This window comes from Phascolarctos cinereus, unplaced genomic scaffold (assembly GCF_003287225.1).
Source record: "Phascolarctos cinereus isolate Bilbo 61053 unplaced genomic scaffold, phaCin_HiC Scaffold_1;HRSCAF=81, whole genome shotgun sequence".
NCBI classification, from domain to species: Eukaryota; Metazoa; Chordata; class Mammalia; order Diprotodontia; family Phascolarctidae; genus Phascolarctos; species Phascolarctos cinereus.
In genome coordinates this window covers 36,534,893-36,551,090 of record NW_027555514.1, presented here as the reverse complement: position 1 = coordinate 36,551,090, position 16,198 = coordinate 36,534,893, and the positions used below count along the sequence as shown (strand labels likewise).

General features: G+C 43.3%; 1 protein-coding gene across 1 annotated transcript in view; it reads right to left on the bottom strand.

Annotated features, from left to right (window-relative positions):
• Positions 1-16,198, bottom strand: part of TBC1D5 (TBC1 domain family member 5) — a 613,691-nt gene that overhangs the window by 13,520 nt on the left and 583,973 nt on the right. The window contains 2 exon segments of the mRNA XM_078151425.1: positions 801-968; positions 1,773-1,852. Coding sequence (XP_078007551.1) covers positions 801-968; positions 1,773-1,852 — 248 coding nt within the window.

Genomic DNA, 16,198 nt, shown 5'->3' with positions numbered 1-16,198 from the left:
CCTGCCTCTGGGACCTCAGCATCTGCCCTTCCTGTACCCTTACTGGCCATCCCCCCTGATAAAATCAAGGCCCAGCTGACATGTGCTCTCTGAGCTCACCTCTCCCCTCCCCACGCCTGGAAGAGACCACTCCCTTATGTTGAGCACTTGTCCCTTTTTTGTATTATATTTGTGTCCAGGCCTTAGAACTCCCATTAGATAGTAAACTCCTTGAAGGCAGGGATTCCCCCTCAGGGTGTGGGGCAGAGAGGTGCTCAAAGAATGTTGGCTGAACAAATGAATGTATTCATCAGACATATAGTATTGGGAACTGAAAAACAGGAGTGAAAATGAATACTCTCGTAACCGTAATGAACTGCAACATTGCAGTCTTGACACTCACAGAATGGAAGCTGATGAAGTCTTTCTGCAGATCTTTTTGTAAGGAACATGTGTCACAGAGAAATTCGGGTTTCTGTCTGAGTGTAAAAGAGAAAAACGGAGTAATCAAGCACCTGCAGGGTGAGCCTGGGGCTCTGGATGCCAGGAGGAGGAGGAGGAGGAGGAAGAGGGGCTGACGGGATTCTGTCAGGTCATTCTTGTTATTTCACAGTAATAGACTGTCAGCTCCAAGAGGGCAGGACCGTGCCTGATCAGGATCTCCTCCAGCACTTAGCCAGGGTCTGTACCCCACAGAGGCCAAACGAGTTCTCACCAATATGTGAAGATTGTAGAACTATTCAAGTTACATTTCTGTCATCCACGTACTTGAACAAAATGACAGCCGCTCCCCCAAGCCCATTTCACTGGTACCACTGTACCTGATGGGGCCCCTGGGAGTGCTGCTTCCAACCCCGTTCCCGTTCAGCCGCGGCTTGGTTCTGAGTGCTGGAACAGTAATGGTCATCTGCTATGGTGATCTGCTCATTTTCCTCAGCTTCCAGCTGGCTCTGGTTGAAGCGCAGTGAACCTTTGAGGATATCTTTGATCTATTATCGAACAGGAGGAAAAGCAATGAAAACATTGGGTGAGGCTTTTTGTGTGTTTTAAAAACAATAGCTCCACCTCTTATTACAAGCAGTTTTCTTCTTAAAGGTTGTCCTGGATATGGCCAAGGAAGTCAATGCTCCCGTCAGAGCGTCACGAGGGCAAAGTCTCCCAGGGCCATCCGTAGCTGGCCTACATCCCACTGGAGTAATCTTCAAGCAGAAGGTGTACATACACATGTACATTCTGGACGTGTATCCATGCCACACACCCTGAACACCTTGGATGACGAGGACAAAGTCCCTGGGACAAGAGCTAAGGGTGACCAGGGGACATCTGTGTCCTGTCTCGGACTTTTTTATAGACACCTGGCACACGGTGATGCCTCTGGGCTCATTTAAATTTAGGTGCAAAGATATCATCTTGGCATTCATTTTGAAAGAGCCAAATACTGGGGGAACAGAACTGAGCAAGTGAATAGAAAATAACATTATGAAAAGGCCCCTGCAAGAACTATCTGCTGATGAGTGAGTGCTAAATATGGGAGGAGCCAGGTGGCAGTAGAGGTGGGTGTGGGAAGGGAGGTTTCCAGTGTAAGGCCTACCAGGTCGGGGAGGAGCAAGGGCTTGGCAGGATAAGATACAGCAGCCAGAGGGCAGTGGGCTTGAGAGGAAACAGGCTGTGCTTCAGTAGGATGATGGAAGGAATGAGTAACCATGTCACCACACGCACTGCAAGTCTCCCAAGTTGGTGCAAAATGTACACTGTGGACATGAAAATAGGGATGATTTCATTTAAAAATGTACCTGCTTTAATCCTGCTAGGGACACCAGTATTTCATCTTCTTTCTCCAAATTTTCTTGTAATATGACATCTTGAATATTTCCTGAAAGACAAAAAAAAATTCTGTAATTGATATCTAGATTAAACGTGTCACTACCTTCATCCTAAGCTCAGATACATTCAAGAGTTTTTATTAAGCTTCGTAAAAGTTTAATAATGTGCTACAGCTTTAAAAGTGTTCTCATCAGCTCTCCTCCTGAAAGCAATCTGGCCCAGACTGACTGGGCTCTGTTCAAGAGGGAGAGAAATGGTCTATCTGAAGGAGAAAGTCTGGTCCAGTCCCCTCATTTTATACATGAGAAGTTAAGCGGTCACACAGCTAGTGAAGAGAAGAACTGGGGTTCAAATGTGGGGCCTCAGACCCTGAATCTCATACCCTTTTTATTTCATGGCACTGCCCTGATTGCTACATAACATCACAGCATTCATCTCTAATCATACGATGAAGGGAGGGTTTATGGATTCTGTCATTGTGTCCTAAGTGCCAGGCATACGCTGGGGAATTAATAAATGCTTGTTGAATTGAACTGAATGAGGAAATTGAGGCCAGGCAAGTTAAGTGATTGGTCCAAGGTCATACAGGAAGTAAACATCAGAGCTGGGATTTGAACCCTGGTGTCCTGACTCCAAATTCTGTACTCTTGTGTGGGAAGTATGGACTTGGGCCTCTACAGCAATGACCTCTCTGGGAGAGTGCTGACCCTTGCATGATGACTGCTACTTTACACACTAAAGATGTGTACTCCCTACTTAATAGTGTCACTGGGGGCAATACTGTTACAAGTCTCAACATAAATTAAGCCAGGATACACAAAAAAAGTTGCAACTGAATGGAAGGACTCAAGGCTTTTGCAGCAGAAGGTTCATCATGCACCCAAAAGCAACAAGAAACACCATTCCAGTGGATATTTGCTCATCGCGACTTGTAGCACTCATGATGAGCACTCGGCAAGAGAATCACCATTAAGAGAGTGGGAGCTTCTGTGTCTGCCTCTTTTGCAGACAGTGAGTAAACACAGAAACTCTATAAAGAACCAACAAGGTCTTCCAAACTAAGTCTATGTATACTTCAATACTCAATGTGGACACAGGGACAACCTTGGAAAATGGAAGCTGGAAACCACGGCTCAGGATTAAGGACAAACGTGGCCAAAGACCTTTCATTCGTTATATAGAAATTTCATGCCTGTATATGATGAATACTATCTTCAGGAAGAGTTGGAAGGTGCTAGACATGACTAGCAGCACATAGCACAAAACTGAAAGCGGCTGTATCTTAAGGTATGTGGTTGAAATGTCTGTGACTGAAAGTCATTTCAGAGTCAGCAGGACACCCAAAGGAGGCCCTAGCACACAGATGATGGCAGGTTTATGAAAGGATGTGAACAAGAATTATACAGAAGGAGGAGCGGGCAGGTGGCGATTGGCCCTGGCGGAAGAGAGAACACTGAGAGGGAGGAGAAGGCCGCCTATTCCAGTAAGCTATGGTGGATGCTGCAAATGGCTGGAGTCATCTCTGGGCCCACACTGAGTTCGGAGGTATATGTTGACTTAGTTTGGAAGATGATTTCATTGGGAGTAGGAGCATCTGGGGGGAGAAGCCCCCTCTACCAATGTAGGTCAGCACCTTCTCTCCAGCTTATTAGCCTTAGCAGTGATTCCCAAATTTTCTGATCTCAGTTAATAAACATTTATTAAACGATTAGTAGGTGCCAGGCTCTGTGCTAAGTGCTGGGGATACAAAGAAAGGAAAAGAGTCCCTGCTGTCAAGGGTTCAAAGTCTAACGGAGGAGCTACAGACAGAAAAAACTGGAGATAATCCACAGAGGGAAGGTGCTGGAATTAAGGGGTATTGGGAAAGGCTCCATGTAGAAGATGGAACTGATCTGGGACCTAGCTAGGGAAGCCAGGAAGTAGAGATGAAGAAAAAGAGCATGACAGGCATGCAGGGCCATCAGTGAAAATGCCCTGTGGGGAGATGGGTTTGCCATATTTGAAGAGTAGTAAGAGGCTGGCATCCCTAGATCATGGACTATATGGTAGGGCGAGGCACAAAGTGTAAGGAGACTGGAAAGAAAGACAGGGGGTAGGTCATGAAGGGCTCTGAACACTAGAGGGTTTTGTACTGGATCCTGGGGGTGTTTGGGAGCCACTGGCATTTACTGAGCAGAGGAGGACATGGTCAGATACCTAGATCGCTTGGATATCAGAGTGGAGGATGGCTGGGAATGAGGGGAAACTTGAGGCAGGCAAACCACTCAGGGGATTAGAATAGGCTAGTCACGAGGTGATGAGGGACTGCACTAGAGTGGAGGCAGCGTCAGAGGAGAAAATGGCGCATATCAGGAGATGCTATGAAGGTAAAACTGACAGGTCTTGGCAACAATTTGGATGTAGTGGGTGAGAGTGAGGGAGCTGATGATGACACCTAGATGTTGAGCGTAGGGGATGGGGAGGATAGCGGTGCTCTTGACTGTAACAGGGAAGTTAGGAAGAGGGGAAGATTGGGGGGGGGAGATAATGACTTCAGTTTTTGACATGCTGAGTTTAAGATAATCCAGTTTGAGATGTCCAGTGGGCACCTGGAGACGTGAAAATGAAGGTCAGCTGAAAGTCAGGGTTGGATAAGCAGATCTGAGGATCATCAGCTTAGAGATGAACGCACGGCAGCTGACGAGGCATCATTAAGGGAAACAGTATGATGGAAGAAGAGGGCCCAGCGCAGAGCCTTGTGGGACGCGTATGGTTAGATCCAGCAAAAGATACTGAGAAGGCATGGAGAATAGGAGAGAGTGGTATAATGAAAACCTAGAAGGGAGAGTATTAAAGAGGGGCCCGATACCAAAGAACTTATATGTGTCACATCTATCAATATGCATTAGAAATTTGTAAAATCTTAAGCCATTAAAATAATAACATATTTTTATGAAAAATAACTATTTAAAAATTTTAGTGAGTCATGTGGTTCCATTTTACTTTTTTTTTTTGCAATGTCTGATTTAATAGAAGACAGCTGGATTTTCATATCTGCTTCTGCATTCAATCTGTTGTGATCTGTTGTTTTTGTTGGACTACATGAATAAGATCTAGACTCACAGATATGTCGTTAGGAAATGGAAGAGTAGTTTAATAGGCAAGTAGTATTTTAGTATTACTATGAAAATAGTTTTGACCTCTTGAAACCCCCAAAGGGGTCTTGGGGTCCATACTTGGAGAAGCTTTGGCCTAGGACACTGAGAGGTTGAGCTCTCGGTGTTCATGTCCAGGAGTGGGAATGCAGGGTCAAGTGGTTTTTAAGTTTGACCCTTTTTCTAAAGTATAATTCACAGTTGATATCCACCATGGCTGAACTTTACAGAACCACCAATGACGCACTTGTGGACCTGTCTTTAGAAAAATCTTTCAACATTGTTCCCATTTTCTGTCATCTTTGCCAATGTTTGTGGTATGAGGTGAAATTGCAGAGTAGTTTTAATTTGCCTTTTTATGCAGGGGCTGTGATTTGGAGCCTGCTTTCATGTGGTTGTTTGCAGTTTCTAGTGCTTATGAAAACTGTTCCTATCCTTTGGTCACTTAGCTGTCGGAGAGTGGGTCTTGGTATTACAGATTTGTGTCAATTCCCTGCATGTTTTAGGTACGAGACTGTTATTGGTGGGTGATACTTGACTCACGTAGTTTCCCCATCCAACCCATTTTTCTTCCCTAAGCACTTTGGGTTAAGATAGTTCTTGGAAATACTTCTCTCTTGTGATGAGACTACCATCATTTCTCTGGCTGCTCTGGAAGTTCCAGTGAGGTAGAAGCTTGTTGTTATAATTTAATTAATTACTGCTTTAGCATGATGACCTTTGCACCTTCACCTCTTCTCTCTGTCACGTTAGGGACTGAGGGTAGCACCGAGCTTTTCTAGGGATGATAGCTTGTATAGCTTCTCTTGCTACCAACTATGGCCTGGACAGCAAAACTGATGATGTATACATTGACAAGGCCTTCAAGAGTTCTAATTCCCAGGGATTTTTGAACAGCCATCTCCCAGTACCTACATACTATTGCCAGAAAAATCCCTCTAACTATGGAACTTCCCAAAGCAAACAATTGCAGGGTGGGTGTGGAGGGAAAGCTGCCTCTAATTAGATTTTTAGAAAATAAATGAAATGCGAAAAAGGGCTCAAGATATTATAGACAAATCATGAACCTGGGCATAGATTTCACTGACTTTTGATGCCACCACACTAGTGGGAAAACGAGTCACAGCACTGACCTAGAGTTTTGCCAAACACAGGAAGATGGGTGATTTCCATACCTTTGTCTTCCTCCTTGACCAATGAAGGGAAGGGCCCCAGCACCCACACAAGTATCTGGTTTGAAAGACTGTAATTCTGCTTCATTAAAACTGCTTTTGGAGCACAGAAGACAAACTACCATTCTTGGCTGTCATATCTTTTAGCACGATTTCTGGTTGGCTTCATGCAGTCCTCTGGCAGAGCCCACTGGATTTATGTGGTGGCCCTCTGGACACTGACTATCACGCTGACTGACTCAACATTTGGGGGTGGGGAAGGAGGAGCAGGGGTGGAGTACCTGCAGGGTTACATCGATTCTACCAAAATATTTAATCAATCAATATGTACTGAATGCCCACAGTGTAGAGAGGGCACTGTGCTGGGGTGCTGGGGGGGAGCGTGAAGTTCAGATAAGATACAATTCCTACCATCGAGGAGCGTACGTTAAACTCTACTGGGAAGTGGATAAACCACCAATTACAATTTACCAGGTATCCAGAATACACACTGCACAGTGTGTATGGTATTCTTAGGCCCGCTAAGCGAGATTATTCACCATCACAACATTGTATTAAGCACTTCCAGGTACCTGGAGTTAGACAAGGTTGTTGGTATGGCAACTCAGCCAGGGTCTGCAGCCCTCTTGGCATCTGCATTTCAAAACCTGGTTGTTCTGAGGATTTTCAAGCCATAATCCCAGTGAGGGTGGGGCAGAGACCCCCCCCAGCCTGCTTATTGGCAGGCTGATGACTTACTAGAAAGGCAAAGCCAACCCATGCCTCTCTCCACAGGGACAAACCCTGCTGATTGGGCCTTTTATGTACTACAGGAGTGAATGTAAAGCGGGAGAAACAGGGTACAGTTTTTATTTATGCTGAATCCTTGACTGCTGTGTTAAGCTAATAGAAAGCACACTCCAACACAAGGGAGCAAGCTGGCTGAAACAGGGATGGAATAATAGATATAATTAGAGGGTGAATGTTTTTGGTTTCACTAAAAGCCTGTAACAATTTGTTCTTTCAATAAAACACACACACACACACACACACACACACACACACACACAATGAAGTCAACAAGACACATCCAAATGTAGGATAATGAAGAGAATCAGAACAGTGTGAGTTCAAAAAAGAAAAAGTTGATTTTTTTTTTTACTGCAGTGATTTTTTAACTGAACCCCACCAATATCTTCTTCAGTTCTCTGTAATAATTATCATGAAAACACAAGTACAGAATTATGCCCTGGGATTTCTTCCTCCCTCTAAGAACTCATGGTTAGAAATTAAGAGCCAAGCTAGAGTGAAGAGGGGATAGAGAGAAGAAGAAAAAAGAACAGAGTGCCTTTTTCATTGGAAAGATGCAATAAATATTTCTATTTTTAATGTCCAAACATATCAGTTTTGCCTGTCTACACATCTTGTCTATTCTCAAGGGTAGGCCCCTTGTGTGCATTATAGTCCAAGTAGAGATCAGACTATGCAGAGTTCCTGGTGAATGCACAAATGAATGATTTCGGTATCTATGTCTATTTTAAGTCTGTCAAAATCCCACCCTTGGGAGCAAGCTCATTGAGGCGTCTTCTCCTATTCCACTTGTTTTGCCAGGTCTCTTCAGCTGCTCCTGACACAAGTACTCACAGTGTGGGGGTGGGGTGGCTGGGGAAGACCAAGGATGTAGCTGTACAGGGTGGGGAAGGTGGTGCTAGGGACATATTAAGGATTCTCTTTCTGTGATTCCAGCTCAGGGACAAAAGCAAGGACATGAACAAGATCTCATTAACATTATCTTTCAGGACCGCTTGATGGCACATTATATATTTCTGGTACCTCCCTTTGACGGGGCTAAGATAGATCCATCTGACATTGAATTACATACATGCTAGAGCAAAATTCTAGCATCTATAAATACATATAGTTATGTCTTGCTTTAAGAACAATGCCATCCTCTGTGCATGAAGACACCATCTGCTGAACATGTGCTTTGAGCTGCATTTCCCCGAATGGGAAGGAATTCTTGGTAATCCACTCACAAACTCTTGCCGATTCACTCCCCCCCACCCCTGCAACATACATGATTAGCCCCATTTGCAAGGTGGTAGACCAAGGTTAATGATGTGGTCTATGACAATAGCGCAGAACAGTTTACTGGCCTAAGCAGGAACTGAAACCATAACCTTGTTATTAGAGGTATGGTTTAAGTAAGTGAGATATCCTTGTTTGAAGATATGATAAACAAAAATCTAACTCCCAAAAAAGATTACTTAGGGTACTTAGTTACTTCGAAAAAGGAATTTTAAAAGATTCACCACACATATCCCATAAATAGCCGGTTCCCCTAGTACAAATAGGATTTCATTTATTAAAAATTACATTTACATAGAACTTTTCAGGAAGTTATACATACATATGAAATGGAAAGTTCCATGTTAAACTTTCATATCTTAAAACACAAGGTAGAAACTTGAAATATGAGTAACCACTGTAAAGCCAATTCTTTATTGCTATACGTGGTGAATTAAGATATAAAATGCCTAATGCTTAAAAATGTTCTATGTGAATGGAAAGTAGAATAAATTATCTAGACGCTTTGGGTATTCTGGTGTTTTATGTTTATCATTCACTTAGGTCTTATTCTGATGCCTTTATAGTGCAGTGAATTCTCAAAGGCCATATTTCTGCAGGGCACAAAGTCTCAAGGTACTGCTAGGCCAGTAAATTTCCAAGTACGGGCTGGTGAAACTTCAAATATGACTATCAACAGGGGACTTGCCAAGCTAAGTCTGGAGAGACCCATCACTTGGCTGGCTGCAGGGAGATGAATTCTTCAGCCATAACAACTCTTGAAGACAACACTATAGGGCAGTGGTAGAGACAACCACACCAATGAAATCACCAATCCTTCAAATATTAATGTATGGGCACAAGTTTATAAAATCACTGCAGCATGGAAGTTAAAAAAAAAAAGACTAACTCCTGTAGGGAATTTTGCAAGGGAACCCATCTGCGTAATAAGTGTAGTGACAGGATTGTTTTAAATGAAATGTCAATGCCACAAAAATAGACCTGTATGTCTAAGTGTAATGAAAGCTTTTACACAAAGGAATTTTTCAGTTTCTTAAGACCTTACTTCCTCTGTAGATAAGTGCATGGAAGATAACTGTCTTTACCAAATAAAAAATGGCTGGCATAAAAAGAAGAGAAAGACAATCCCATGGTTATCACCAATTACCACAATTGAAAGAACCCCAATTAATATGGAGACTATGTGCTAGGCATTGGCAATTCAATACAGAGAAATTTAAGGCATAGTCCCTGTCCTTGAGGAAATTATAATTAATCTATTCACAGACCCCAACTACTCCCATTACATGAAACTCAATTTCTGTCCCTTTGGGTCGTGTCCTTTCTCACCTGTCAATTCATGATCCTCCTTTCCCTCAGAATCCAGCTCAAAAACAGACTTCCTCCAGGAAGCACCACTTTACTAGCACACCCCCCACCTCCATCACTCTTTAATTCTGTTCATATATAATACGTACTTTGCATTACATCAATTCCTTTTGTCAGGTCCCTAAATTTCTTACAAGTTTGTTTACATTGTCTATCCCCAACTACACTGGAACCCCTTTAGGGGAAAGACCATTTCTTAAAATCTTAAATACTCAACTTTCTGTGATATTCCAGGGCCTGGAGTCTGGGAGTCCTGAATTCAAATCTAGCCTCAGACACATATTAACAGCATCATGACCTTTGGCAAGTCACTTAACTTCTATTTGCCTCAGTTTTCTCATCTACAAAATAGGGGTGCTAATAATAGTGCCTACCTCCCAAGGTTGTTTTGAAGATCAAATGAGATACTAATTGTAAAGTTTTTAGCACAGTGCCTGGCACATTGTAAATGCTATATAAATGTCAGCCACTACTATTATTATTACTACTACTATTCCCTTCAATATAGTAGATATACATATAATATGTACTTGAGAAATGTTTAATGAGTTACTGATGTGGAACAGGAAAAAGGCTTTCTCAGTTTCATTAAGGGTTGGGATTCAGCACTGGGGAGCAGACCCACAGAAAGAATAACTGGATTTCAGAGCCTGAAAGGATCATCTGAAATGATCTTGCCTTAGTATCTTCAGTCCCCAGATGCCTCAAAAACAGTAGGCACTTGATAAATGTTTATTGGGTTAATCTGGCTGTTGTCCAACTCATTTTGAGGATGAGAAAATTAAGGGAGAAGGGAAGAGATTTATTCAAGGTCACAAGTAGGTGGACTCAGGCCTTCTGATTGCTAACCTGTTCTTTCCACTAACTGTTTAGCAGCTCCTGGACCTCAAGGAATTCTTAATGGAGTTACTAAAGCCATTAGTAAAATCTTGGATTAAGAGATAAAAAGATCTCCCATGTCAGGCAGAAAAAGTTCTGTGCCCCTGAGTGGACTTGAGGACTAGGGAGTTTTAACTCAGCACGAGGGAAGAAAATGATCCCCCATGAACCTGGAAAGGCTAGGCATAAGAACAAGGAAATGGGGACTACAACCAAAGTCGCCATTACCCAAGACTAATCATCAGGGCCGAGGAATTAGGAGGAGATGGGATTCTTGAGTGGACAAAGAAATGGTTTGTTACTGAAGACAGAAAGCTTAGTGTGTTCAAGTGTCTCGTTCACAAGGGTCCTCTGGATCCTCACCGGACCTTGTTACTGCTTCCCTTCTGGTGCTTATGTTCTGCCTTGTTATTTGTGAAATCATCTCCTCTTGCCATCTTGTAAACTCTTGTGAGCACAGGGACTGTGGGTTTTACTCATCTTTGTAACCCCCTCAGCACCTTGCACAAGGCCTGGCACATGGTAAGTGCTCAATAAATATCTGTTGAATTAAAGTTTTGGCCATATTGTCTATTATTCTTCTATGATATATTTACAGGCAGATCTATAGTACTGCCCATGAAAGTGTCCTGTATAAGAATAATTTCTAGCAGCAAAAGAGCTAAAAAATTCTATCATATTATTCATAGCTACCATTTGGTAATCACTCAGAAAAACAGTCTCTGGATTAATTTTAAACCTTAAAAGACTTCCCAGCCACCAGTAATTAACTATGTAGCCAGATAAGCCTTTGCTAAAACACACACCTTTGGAAATAAAGTCATGCGCGTGGCTATGGCCTAAAAAAATATGCAGTGTACTGGGACTCTGCCACTCTTGGACTCTAGTAGGCAAGAAAGTTTAAGTATTAGCTGAGACTACTTTAATTACATCATTTGGGTAAATACCCCACCCTTCTGTTGTGAAGATCAAATGAGCTTGTAATGTGCTTAGCACAATGCCAGGCAAACAGCAGGTACTTAATTAATGTTTGTTTCTTTCCTTTCTCCTTTCCCATCTCCCCTTCCCCCAAGCCTAAAGAGGCAAGACTCAGGTTATTCTGAATTCCATTGATTTAAGGATCCAATGTACTTTTAATATCAATTAGCAGTTGAGGTTTGTAGCTGAACTAGCTTCACCTGTATCTAAGAAACATCTGCTAACACTCTGCACATGGTCAGGCACAGTCAAGAACTTTGAAGTCTTCTCATGGAAGTTTCTGGCCACTGGGCCTTTAGGTGTCTGGGAGAATGCTTACTGGGTTAGATACTAAAGAGGACAGCGGTTTTGGTACCATGCTGAAGTCCTACGGGTAGAGACCATTTCTGTCATTTCTTATGCATCTTCCTACACCCAGCCACCCTCAATGTTGCCTGATGTGAAGCTGACCGAGACCAAGAAAATGGCCTCATTCTGCAACGCTCTAGGTGTGCCTCAAAGAAGGGACAGGACTGGCCTCTACCCATGCAAGTTGCCTTCTTGCCCAGAGCATTGATCAGTTAAGTGACTGGACCAGGGTCACTCAGCCATTAGGTGCCAAAGGTGGAACTGGAATTCAGCACACAGAGGAGGTGGCAGAGAGGGAACCAAACACGTAAAGGTGAGCTCAGGGCAGTCGAGGCTGCTTACAATCTAGTTCTGCCTTAACTTTCCAAACTTATGTCATTCACCATGAACTCCAAGTTCCCATCAAATGGACATTCTCTGCCGCCTGAAAACACATCTCCCCGGGCTATGTCCCTGCTTGTGCGGTTCCCAATACCTGGAACATCCTCCTGAATTTTGTCTGACTCCTTAAGGCCCAACGTTACTTCCTCCACAAAATCCTACTTGATCACTGTCTCTGTCAGAGAGGGTTTCCCTTTTGCCAAACAAGGCACTTTGGCTTATAACGCTACATGAACTTAGCATGAAATAGTCTGCATTATAATTGTGCTTGTTTCTTAACAGAGCGCTGGGCTTGGAGTCAGGAAGACTCATCCTCCTGAGTTCAAATCTGGCCTCCAACACTACTAGTTGTGTGAGTGACCCTGGGCACAGTTTGCCTCAGTTTCCTCATCTGTAAAATGAACTGGAGAAGGAAATAGCAAACCACTCCAGTTTCTTTGCCAAGAAAACTCCAAATGGGGTCACGAAGACTCAGACACGACTGAAATGACTGAACAACAACATACCAGGCACTGTGCTAAGGGACACAGATATAAAGAAAGATTAAAACAAACAAAACGTATCCCTGCTCTCCAGGAGCTCGCAGTCTAATGAATGCAAAAGAAACTTAATAAAGAATTAATGAATGAAGATTTGAAAAGCACTTTTCTTCCCCAAATTATGTGACATAGAACCCTCTCTAATGAATGGGAGACTCAGGATGTGAAGTGATTTGGGTGTGGTAATACTGCTCTAAAAGCACAGAGGCATGATCTGAACTAGGTCCTCTGACAGAACATATAGTGCTCTTTCTGTCTTCACGGTGCCTGTCCTGAAGGAAAAACTTACAAGGCACGGGGAGAAAGCTCCTCTGGGCTTAGGAAAGACCTTTCTGATTTCAGGATGATTCAGCCCAGCCTGGATCTGGCTATGCCAGGAGGAAGGCTGGGGTGGGGCAGGGGGGAGGGGGTCTGCATCTTTGCTAATGGCTAAGTCCTCGCTTGCCCAGAAGGCCAGGGGCTGAGCCAGCTTCTCTGACTCTCTAGTGTTCTCTAGGGATGAAAGTGCTGTCACTGGAGGAGTCATGCCCAAATGATTCCAAACCGTTAGCTCATCTGCAGATACACACCTTCACTTACCCTATATGCAAGGACGCTGCTAGAAGCTAATACTTATATCTAAAACAAGGCAAAATCCCACATGACCCAACAGTGTTTTAGAACTAAAGGCAATGAACAAAGCTTAATTTCATTTGCCTGTTTGGTAGAATGCTGTCAAGTAATCATATGATTTTTCCTTTCTCATTTTTCATACATGTCACCATGCTATGACCTACAGAATCATTTCAAAAGCATCCACTCACTAAAAGTGTTTTCTCCAATGCCAGAAAGGTAGACTTGTAAAATCTTCTCTACAAATATGAGCTAATGAGGGGATGAATATCTTGACATGTGGAAAGAGCAATAATCTACACAGAAATACAATGACTGATTGCACCCAGTGTAATGGAAAGAATGTTGGACTAGGGCTATAACAAAGGCCTGGGGCCTCGTCCTGAGTCTGCGCCCACCTATTGTGTGATGTCGCCTTTTCATCCCTTCCTGGTCACTGATAAGACGGAGCAGTGTTTGACTAGATACTCTCTAAGAACCTTGTTAACCAAACTTTAGCTATTTTTAGTTTTGCTGTATTTTACACCCAGACTGTACAGGGGGGAGCAGCATACACATATCCATTCAATAAGCTGAAGGTTTAAAATACCTTTTCAGAACATTTTAAGACTGTAGGATTGTGTTATCTGAACAGACAAAGGAGGGAAGAAGGAAATAAGCATTGTTAAGCACCTACTACGTGTCAGACGCTGCAATTAGTGCTTTACAAATACCTCATTTGATCTTCACTGCAAGGATGGAAGGTAGGGGCTATTAACATCCCTGTTTTACAGTTGAGAGGACTGAGGCAGCAGAGGTTAAGAGACTTACCCAGGGTAATACAACTAGTTATGTAGAATCATTTTTTATATTTATGACCTAGACATAGTACTTTGGAAAAAGCACTGGCCTGGGAGTCAGGAGACACTGTATGTGAACAGCTTTGGGCACATCTTGTTGTTTTTCTGGAACTCAGGCTTCTTGCCTAGACGGGGAAGGGATTTGAGCTGACGACCCCCAGTTGCCCTCCAGTCCAAAGATTGTGCTCTAAAACCGAGCAGACTACAATGAAATCTCATTCTGGGGCGGTCAGTTGCCTACTTTGGTACTGGGAGCTGGAGCTGCTGGGTAAGGCGCTCTAATCCCATAAACCTTTTGTGGTATTTTAAACCTTCAGCTTATTGAATGCATATGTGTATGCTGCTTCCCCCTGTACAGTCTGGGTGTAAAATATGGCAAAACTAAAAATAGCTGAGGTTTGGTTAACAAGGTTCTTATTATCAGTGGCTCTCAGCATAACAATTAGGATGACAGCAGAGGAACCATGGCAACATTAAAAATGAGTACTTAGAAAATTCTCCCAAATTTGACAGGAAAAGTTAAGATTTACTAAAATGTTCATTTTCAACCCCTGCCATCTAACCTCTGAGTGCAGCAAGTCCCAAGGACCTGATCAAAGCCTGACTTATTTAGGATATCTGGACACAACAAAGAACCTGCTAGCTTTGGGCTCCCACATAATGAGTCTGCCCACCGCCATGCTAGAGGCCACCGCCATTCATTCTCTAACAAATACATTTAGTAATTAAAGGCCATTTGGACAAAAAGCCATCCACGCATCATTTTTAATGAGAAGTGCTTTCCTCTGTCTCTGCCCTGCTGTTACTCACTGAATAAACCTGAAAATTACTGGAAGTTGTAAATCCTGACCAAAATATCGGCTGACCTGTGATTCTTTTTTCAAAGGATTTTTTGTTTGTTTTTATCATTTATTTTTTTGACCTGTGATTCTTAACAGATGAAAAGAACTTATTGACAATAAGAGATGCTACAACGCAAGCAGGATTCAGAACAACTCGTGAGCCCTGCGAGTCTGTACAGCTGCGTCCTGGGCCCTTCACTAGTCCCAGGGACCAATGATCAGGTCTTAGCAACATTGATTTGGAGAAGCCTATTGATGCCTTGAAACACAGATGAGGAGATCTTCTTTCACGAAGCTAACATACCTGATTTTCCTGATCAGAAGATTCAAAAATCCAAAGGGAAATACAAATCTTCATACGTGGACTCTAAAGGTAATTCCAGGATACTCTTATCTGTCACTCTGGCAACATCTTCAGAGGTGACACTTGACAGTGCCATGCAAATCATCCCCAGGGCACTATTTTAAAGTATTTAAGCTGTCAGCAGATTTTCATTAAATGCAGATTTTCCTATGCTACAGGCTCACCCTCTTTGCATGTACAAATCTAAAAAAAAAAGTACCATCCTGAGGTCACTTACTGCCTGTGCAAAAAACCACTACAAATGGCCATTCAGATAAATGATCAGCATGTGGCTGCGGCCTGGGGCATACCCAGCCACCTGGCATCCAAGTGGTCCCGGAGAAACAAATGGCAAGAAGCCGGAGTAACTAAGCACCCTGGAGAAAGGGTGGAGGGTGCCAGTGAATCCAGGCACTTCTTTGGCTTCCTCTGACACAGCTGTTCCCAGCTGCCCTATGTCTGGCCCCCTCAGGTGACTACCTGAAGGTAAGGGCTGAACAGCTCTAGAGGGTGGGGGATTTTGGAGGAAAGCTCCCCAAGGGCATCTTCCTTCCACCCCATCTTTCACACCTGGCACTAGGTGAACTCCCAGTTGGCCTGGGCCAGTGGAGAAGGAGGGAACAAAGAGGACTGAGGGGTTACAGAAGGAAAAGTGAGGAATATGTCAAACCATTTCCTTTTCAACCCAAGGGATGAATGAGCCCAATCATTCCGTTCACTCCCTGAGGCTGGTTATCTATTAAACAGATGGGCTATAACTGCATAGCTTGAGCGCTGTACGTCTTGTACTTTGTTTCCCTCTCTGCGTCTTGTGTAAAATGGGGGAACAAAGGGGGTCAGTAAAGCACATGGGCTAAACAGGATTGCCCCCTGTTTTTGTAAGGCCAGCAAGC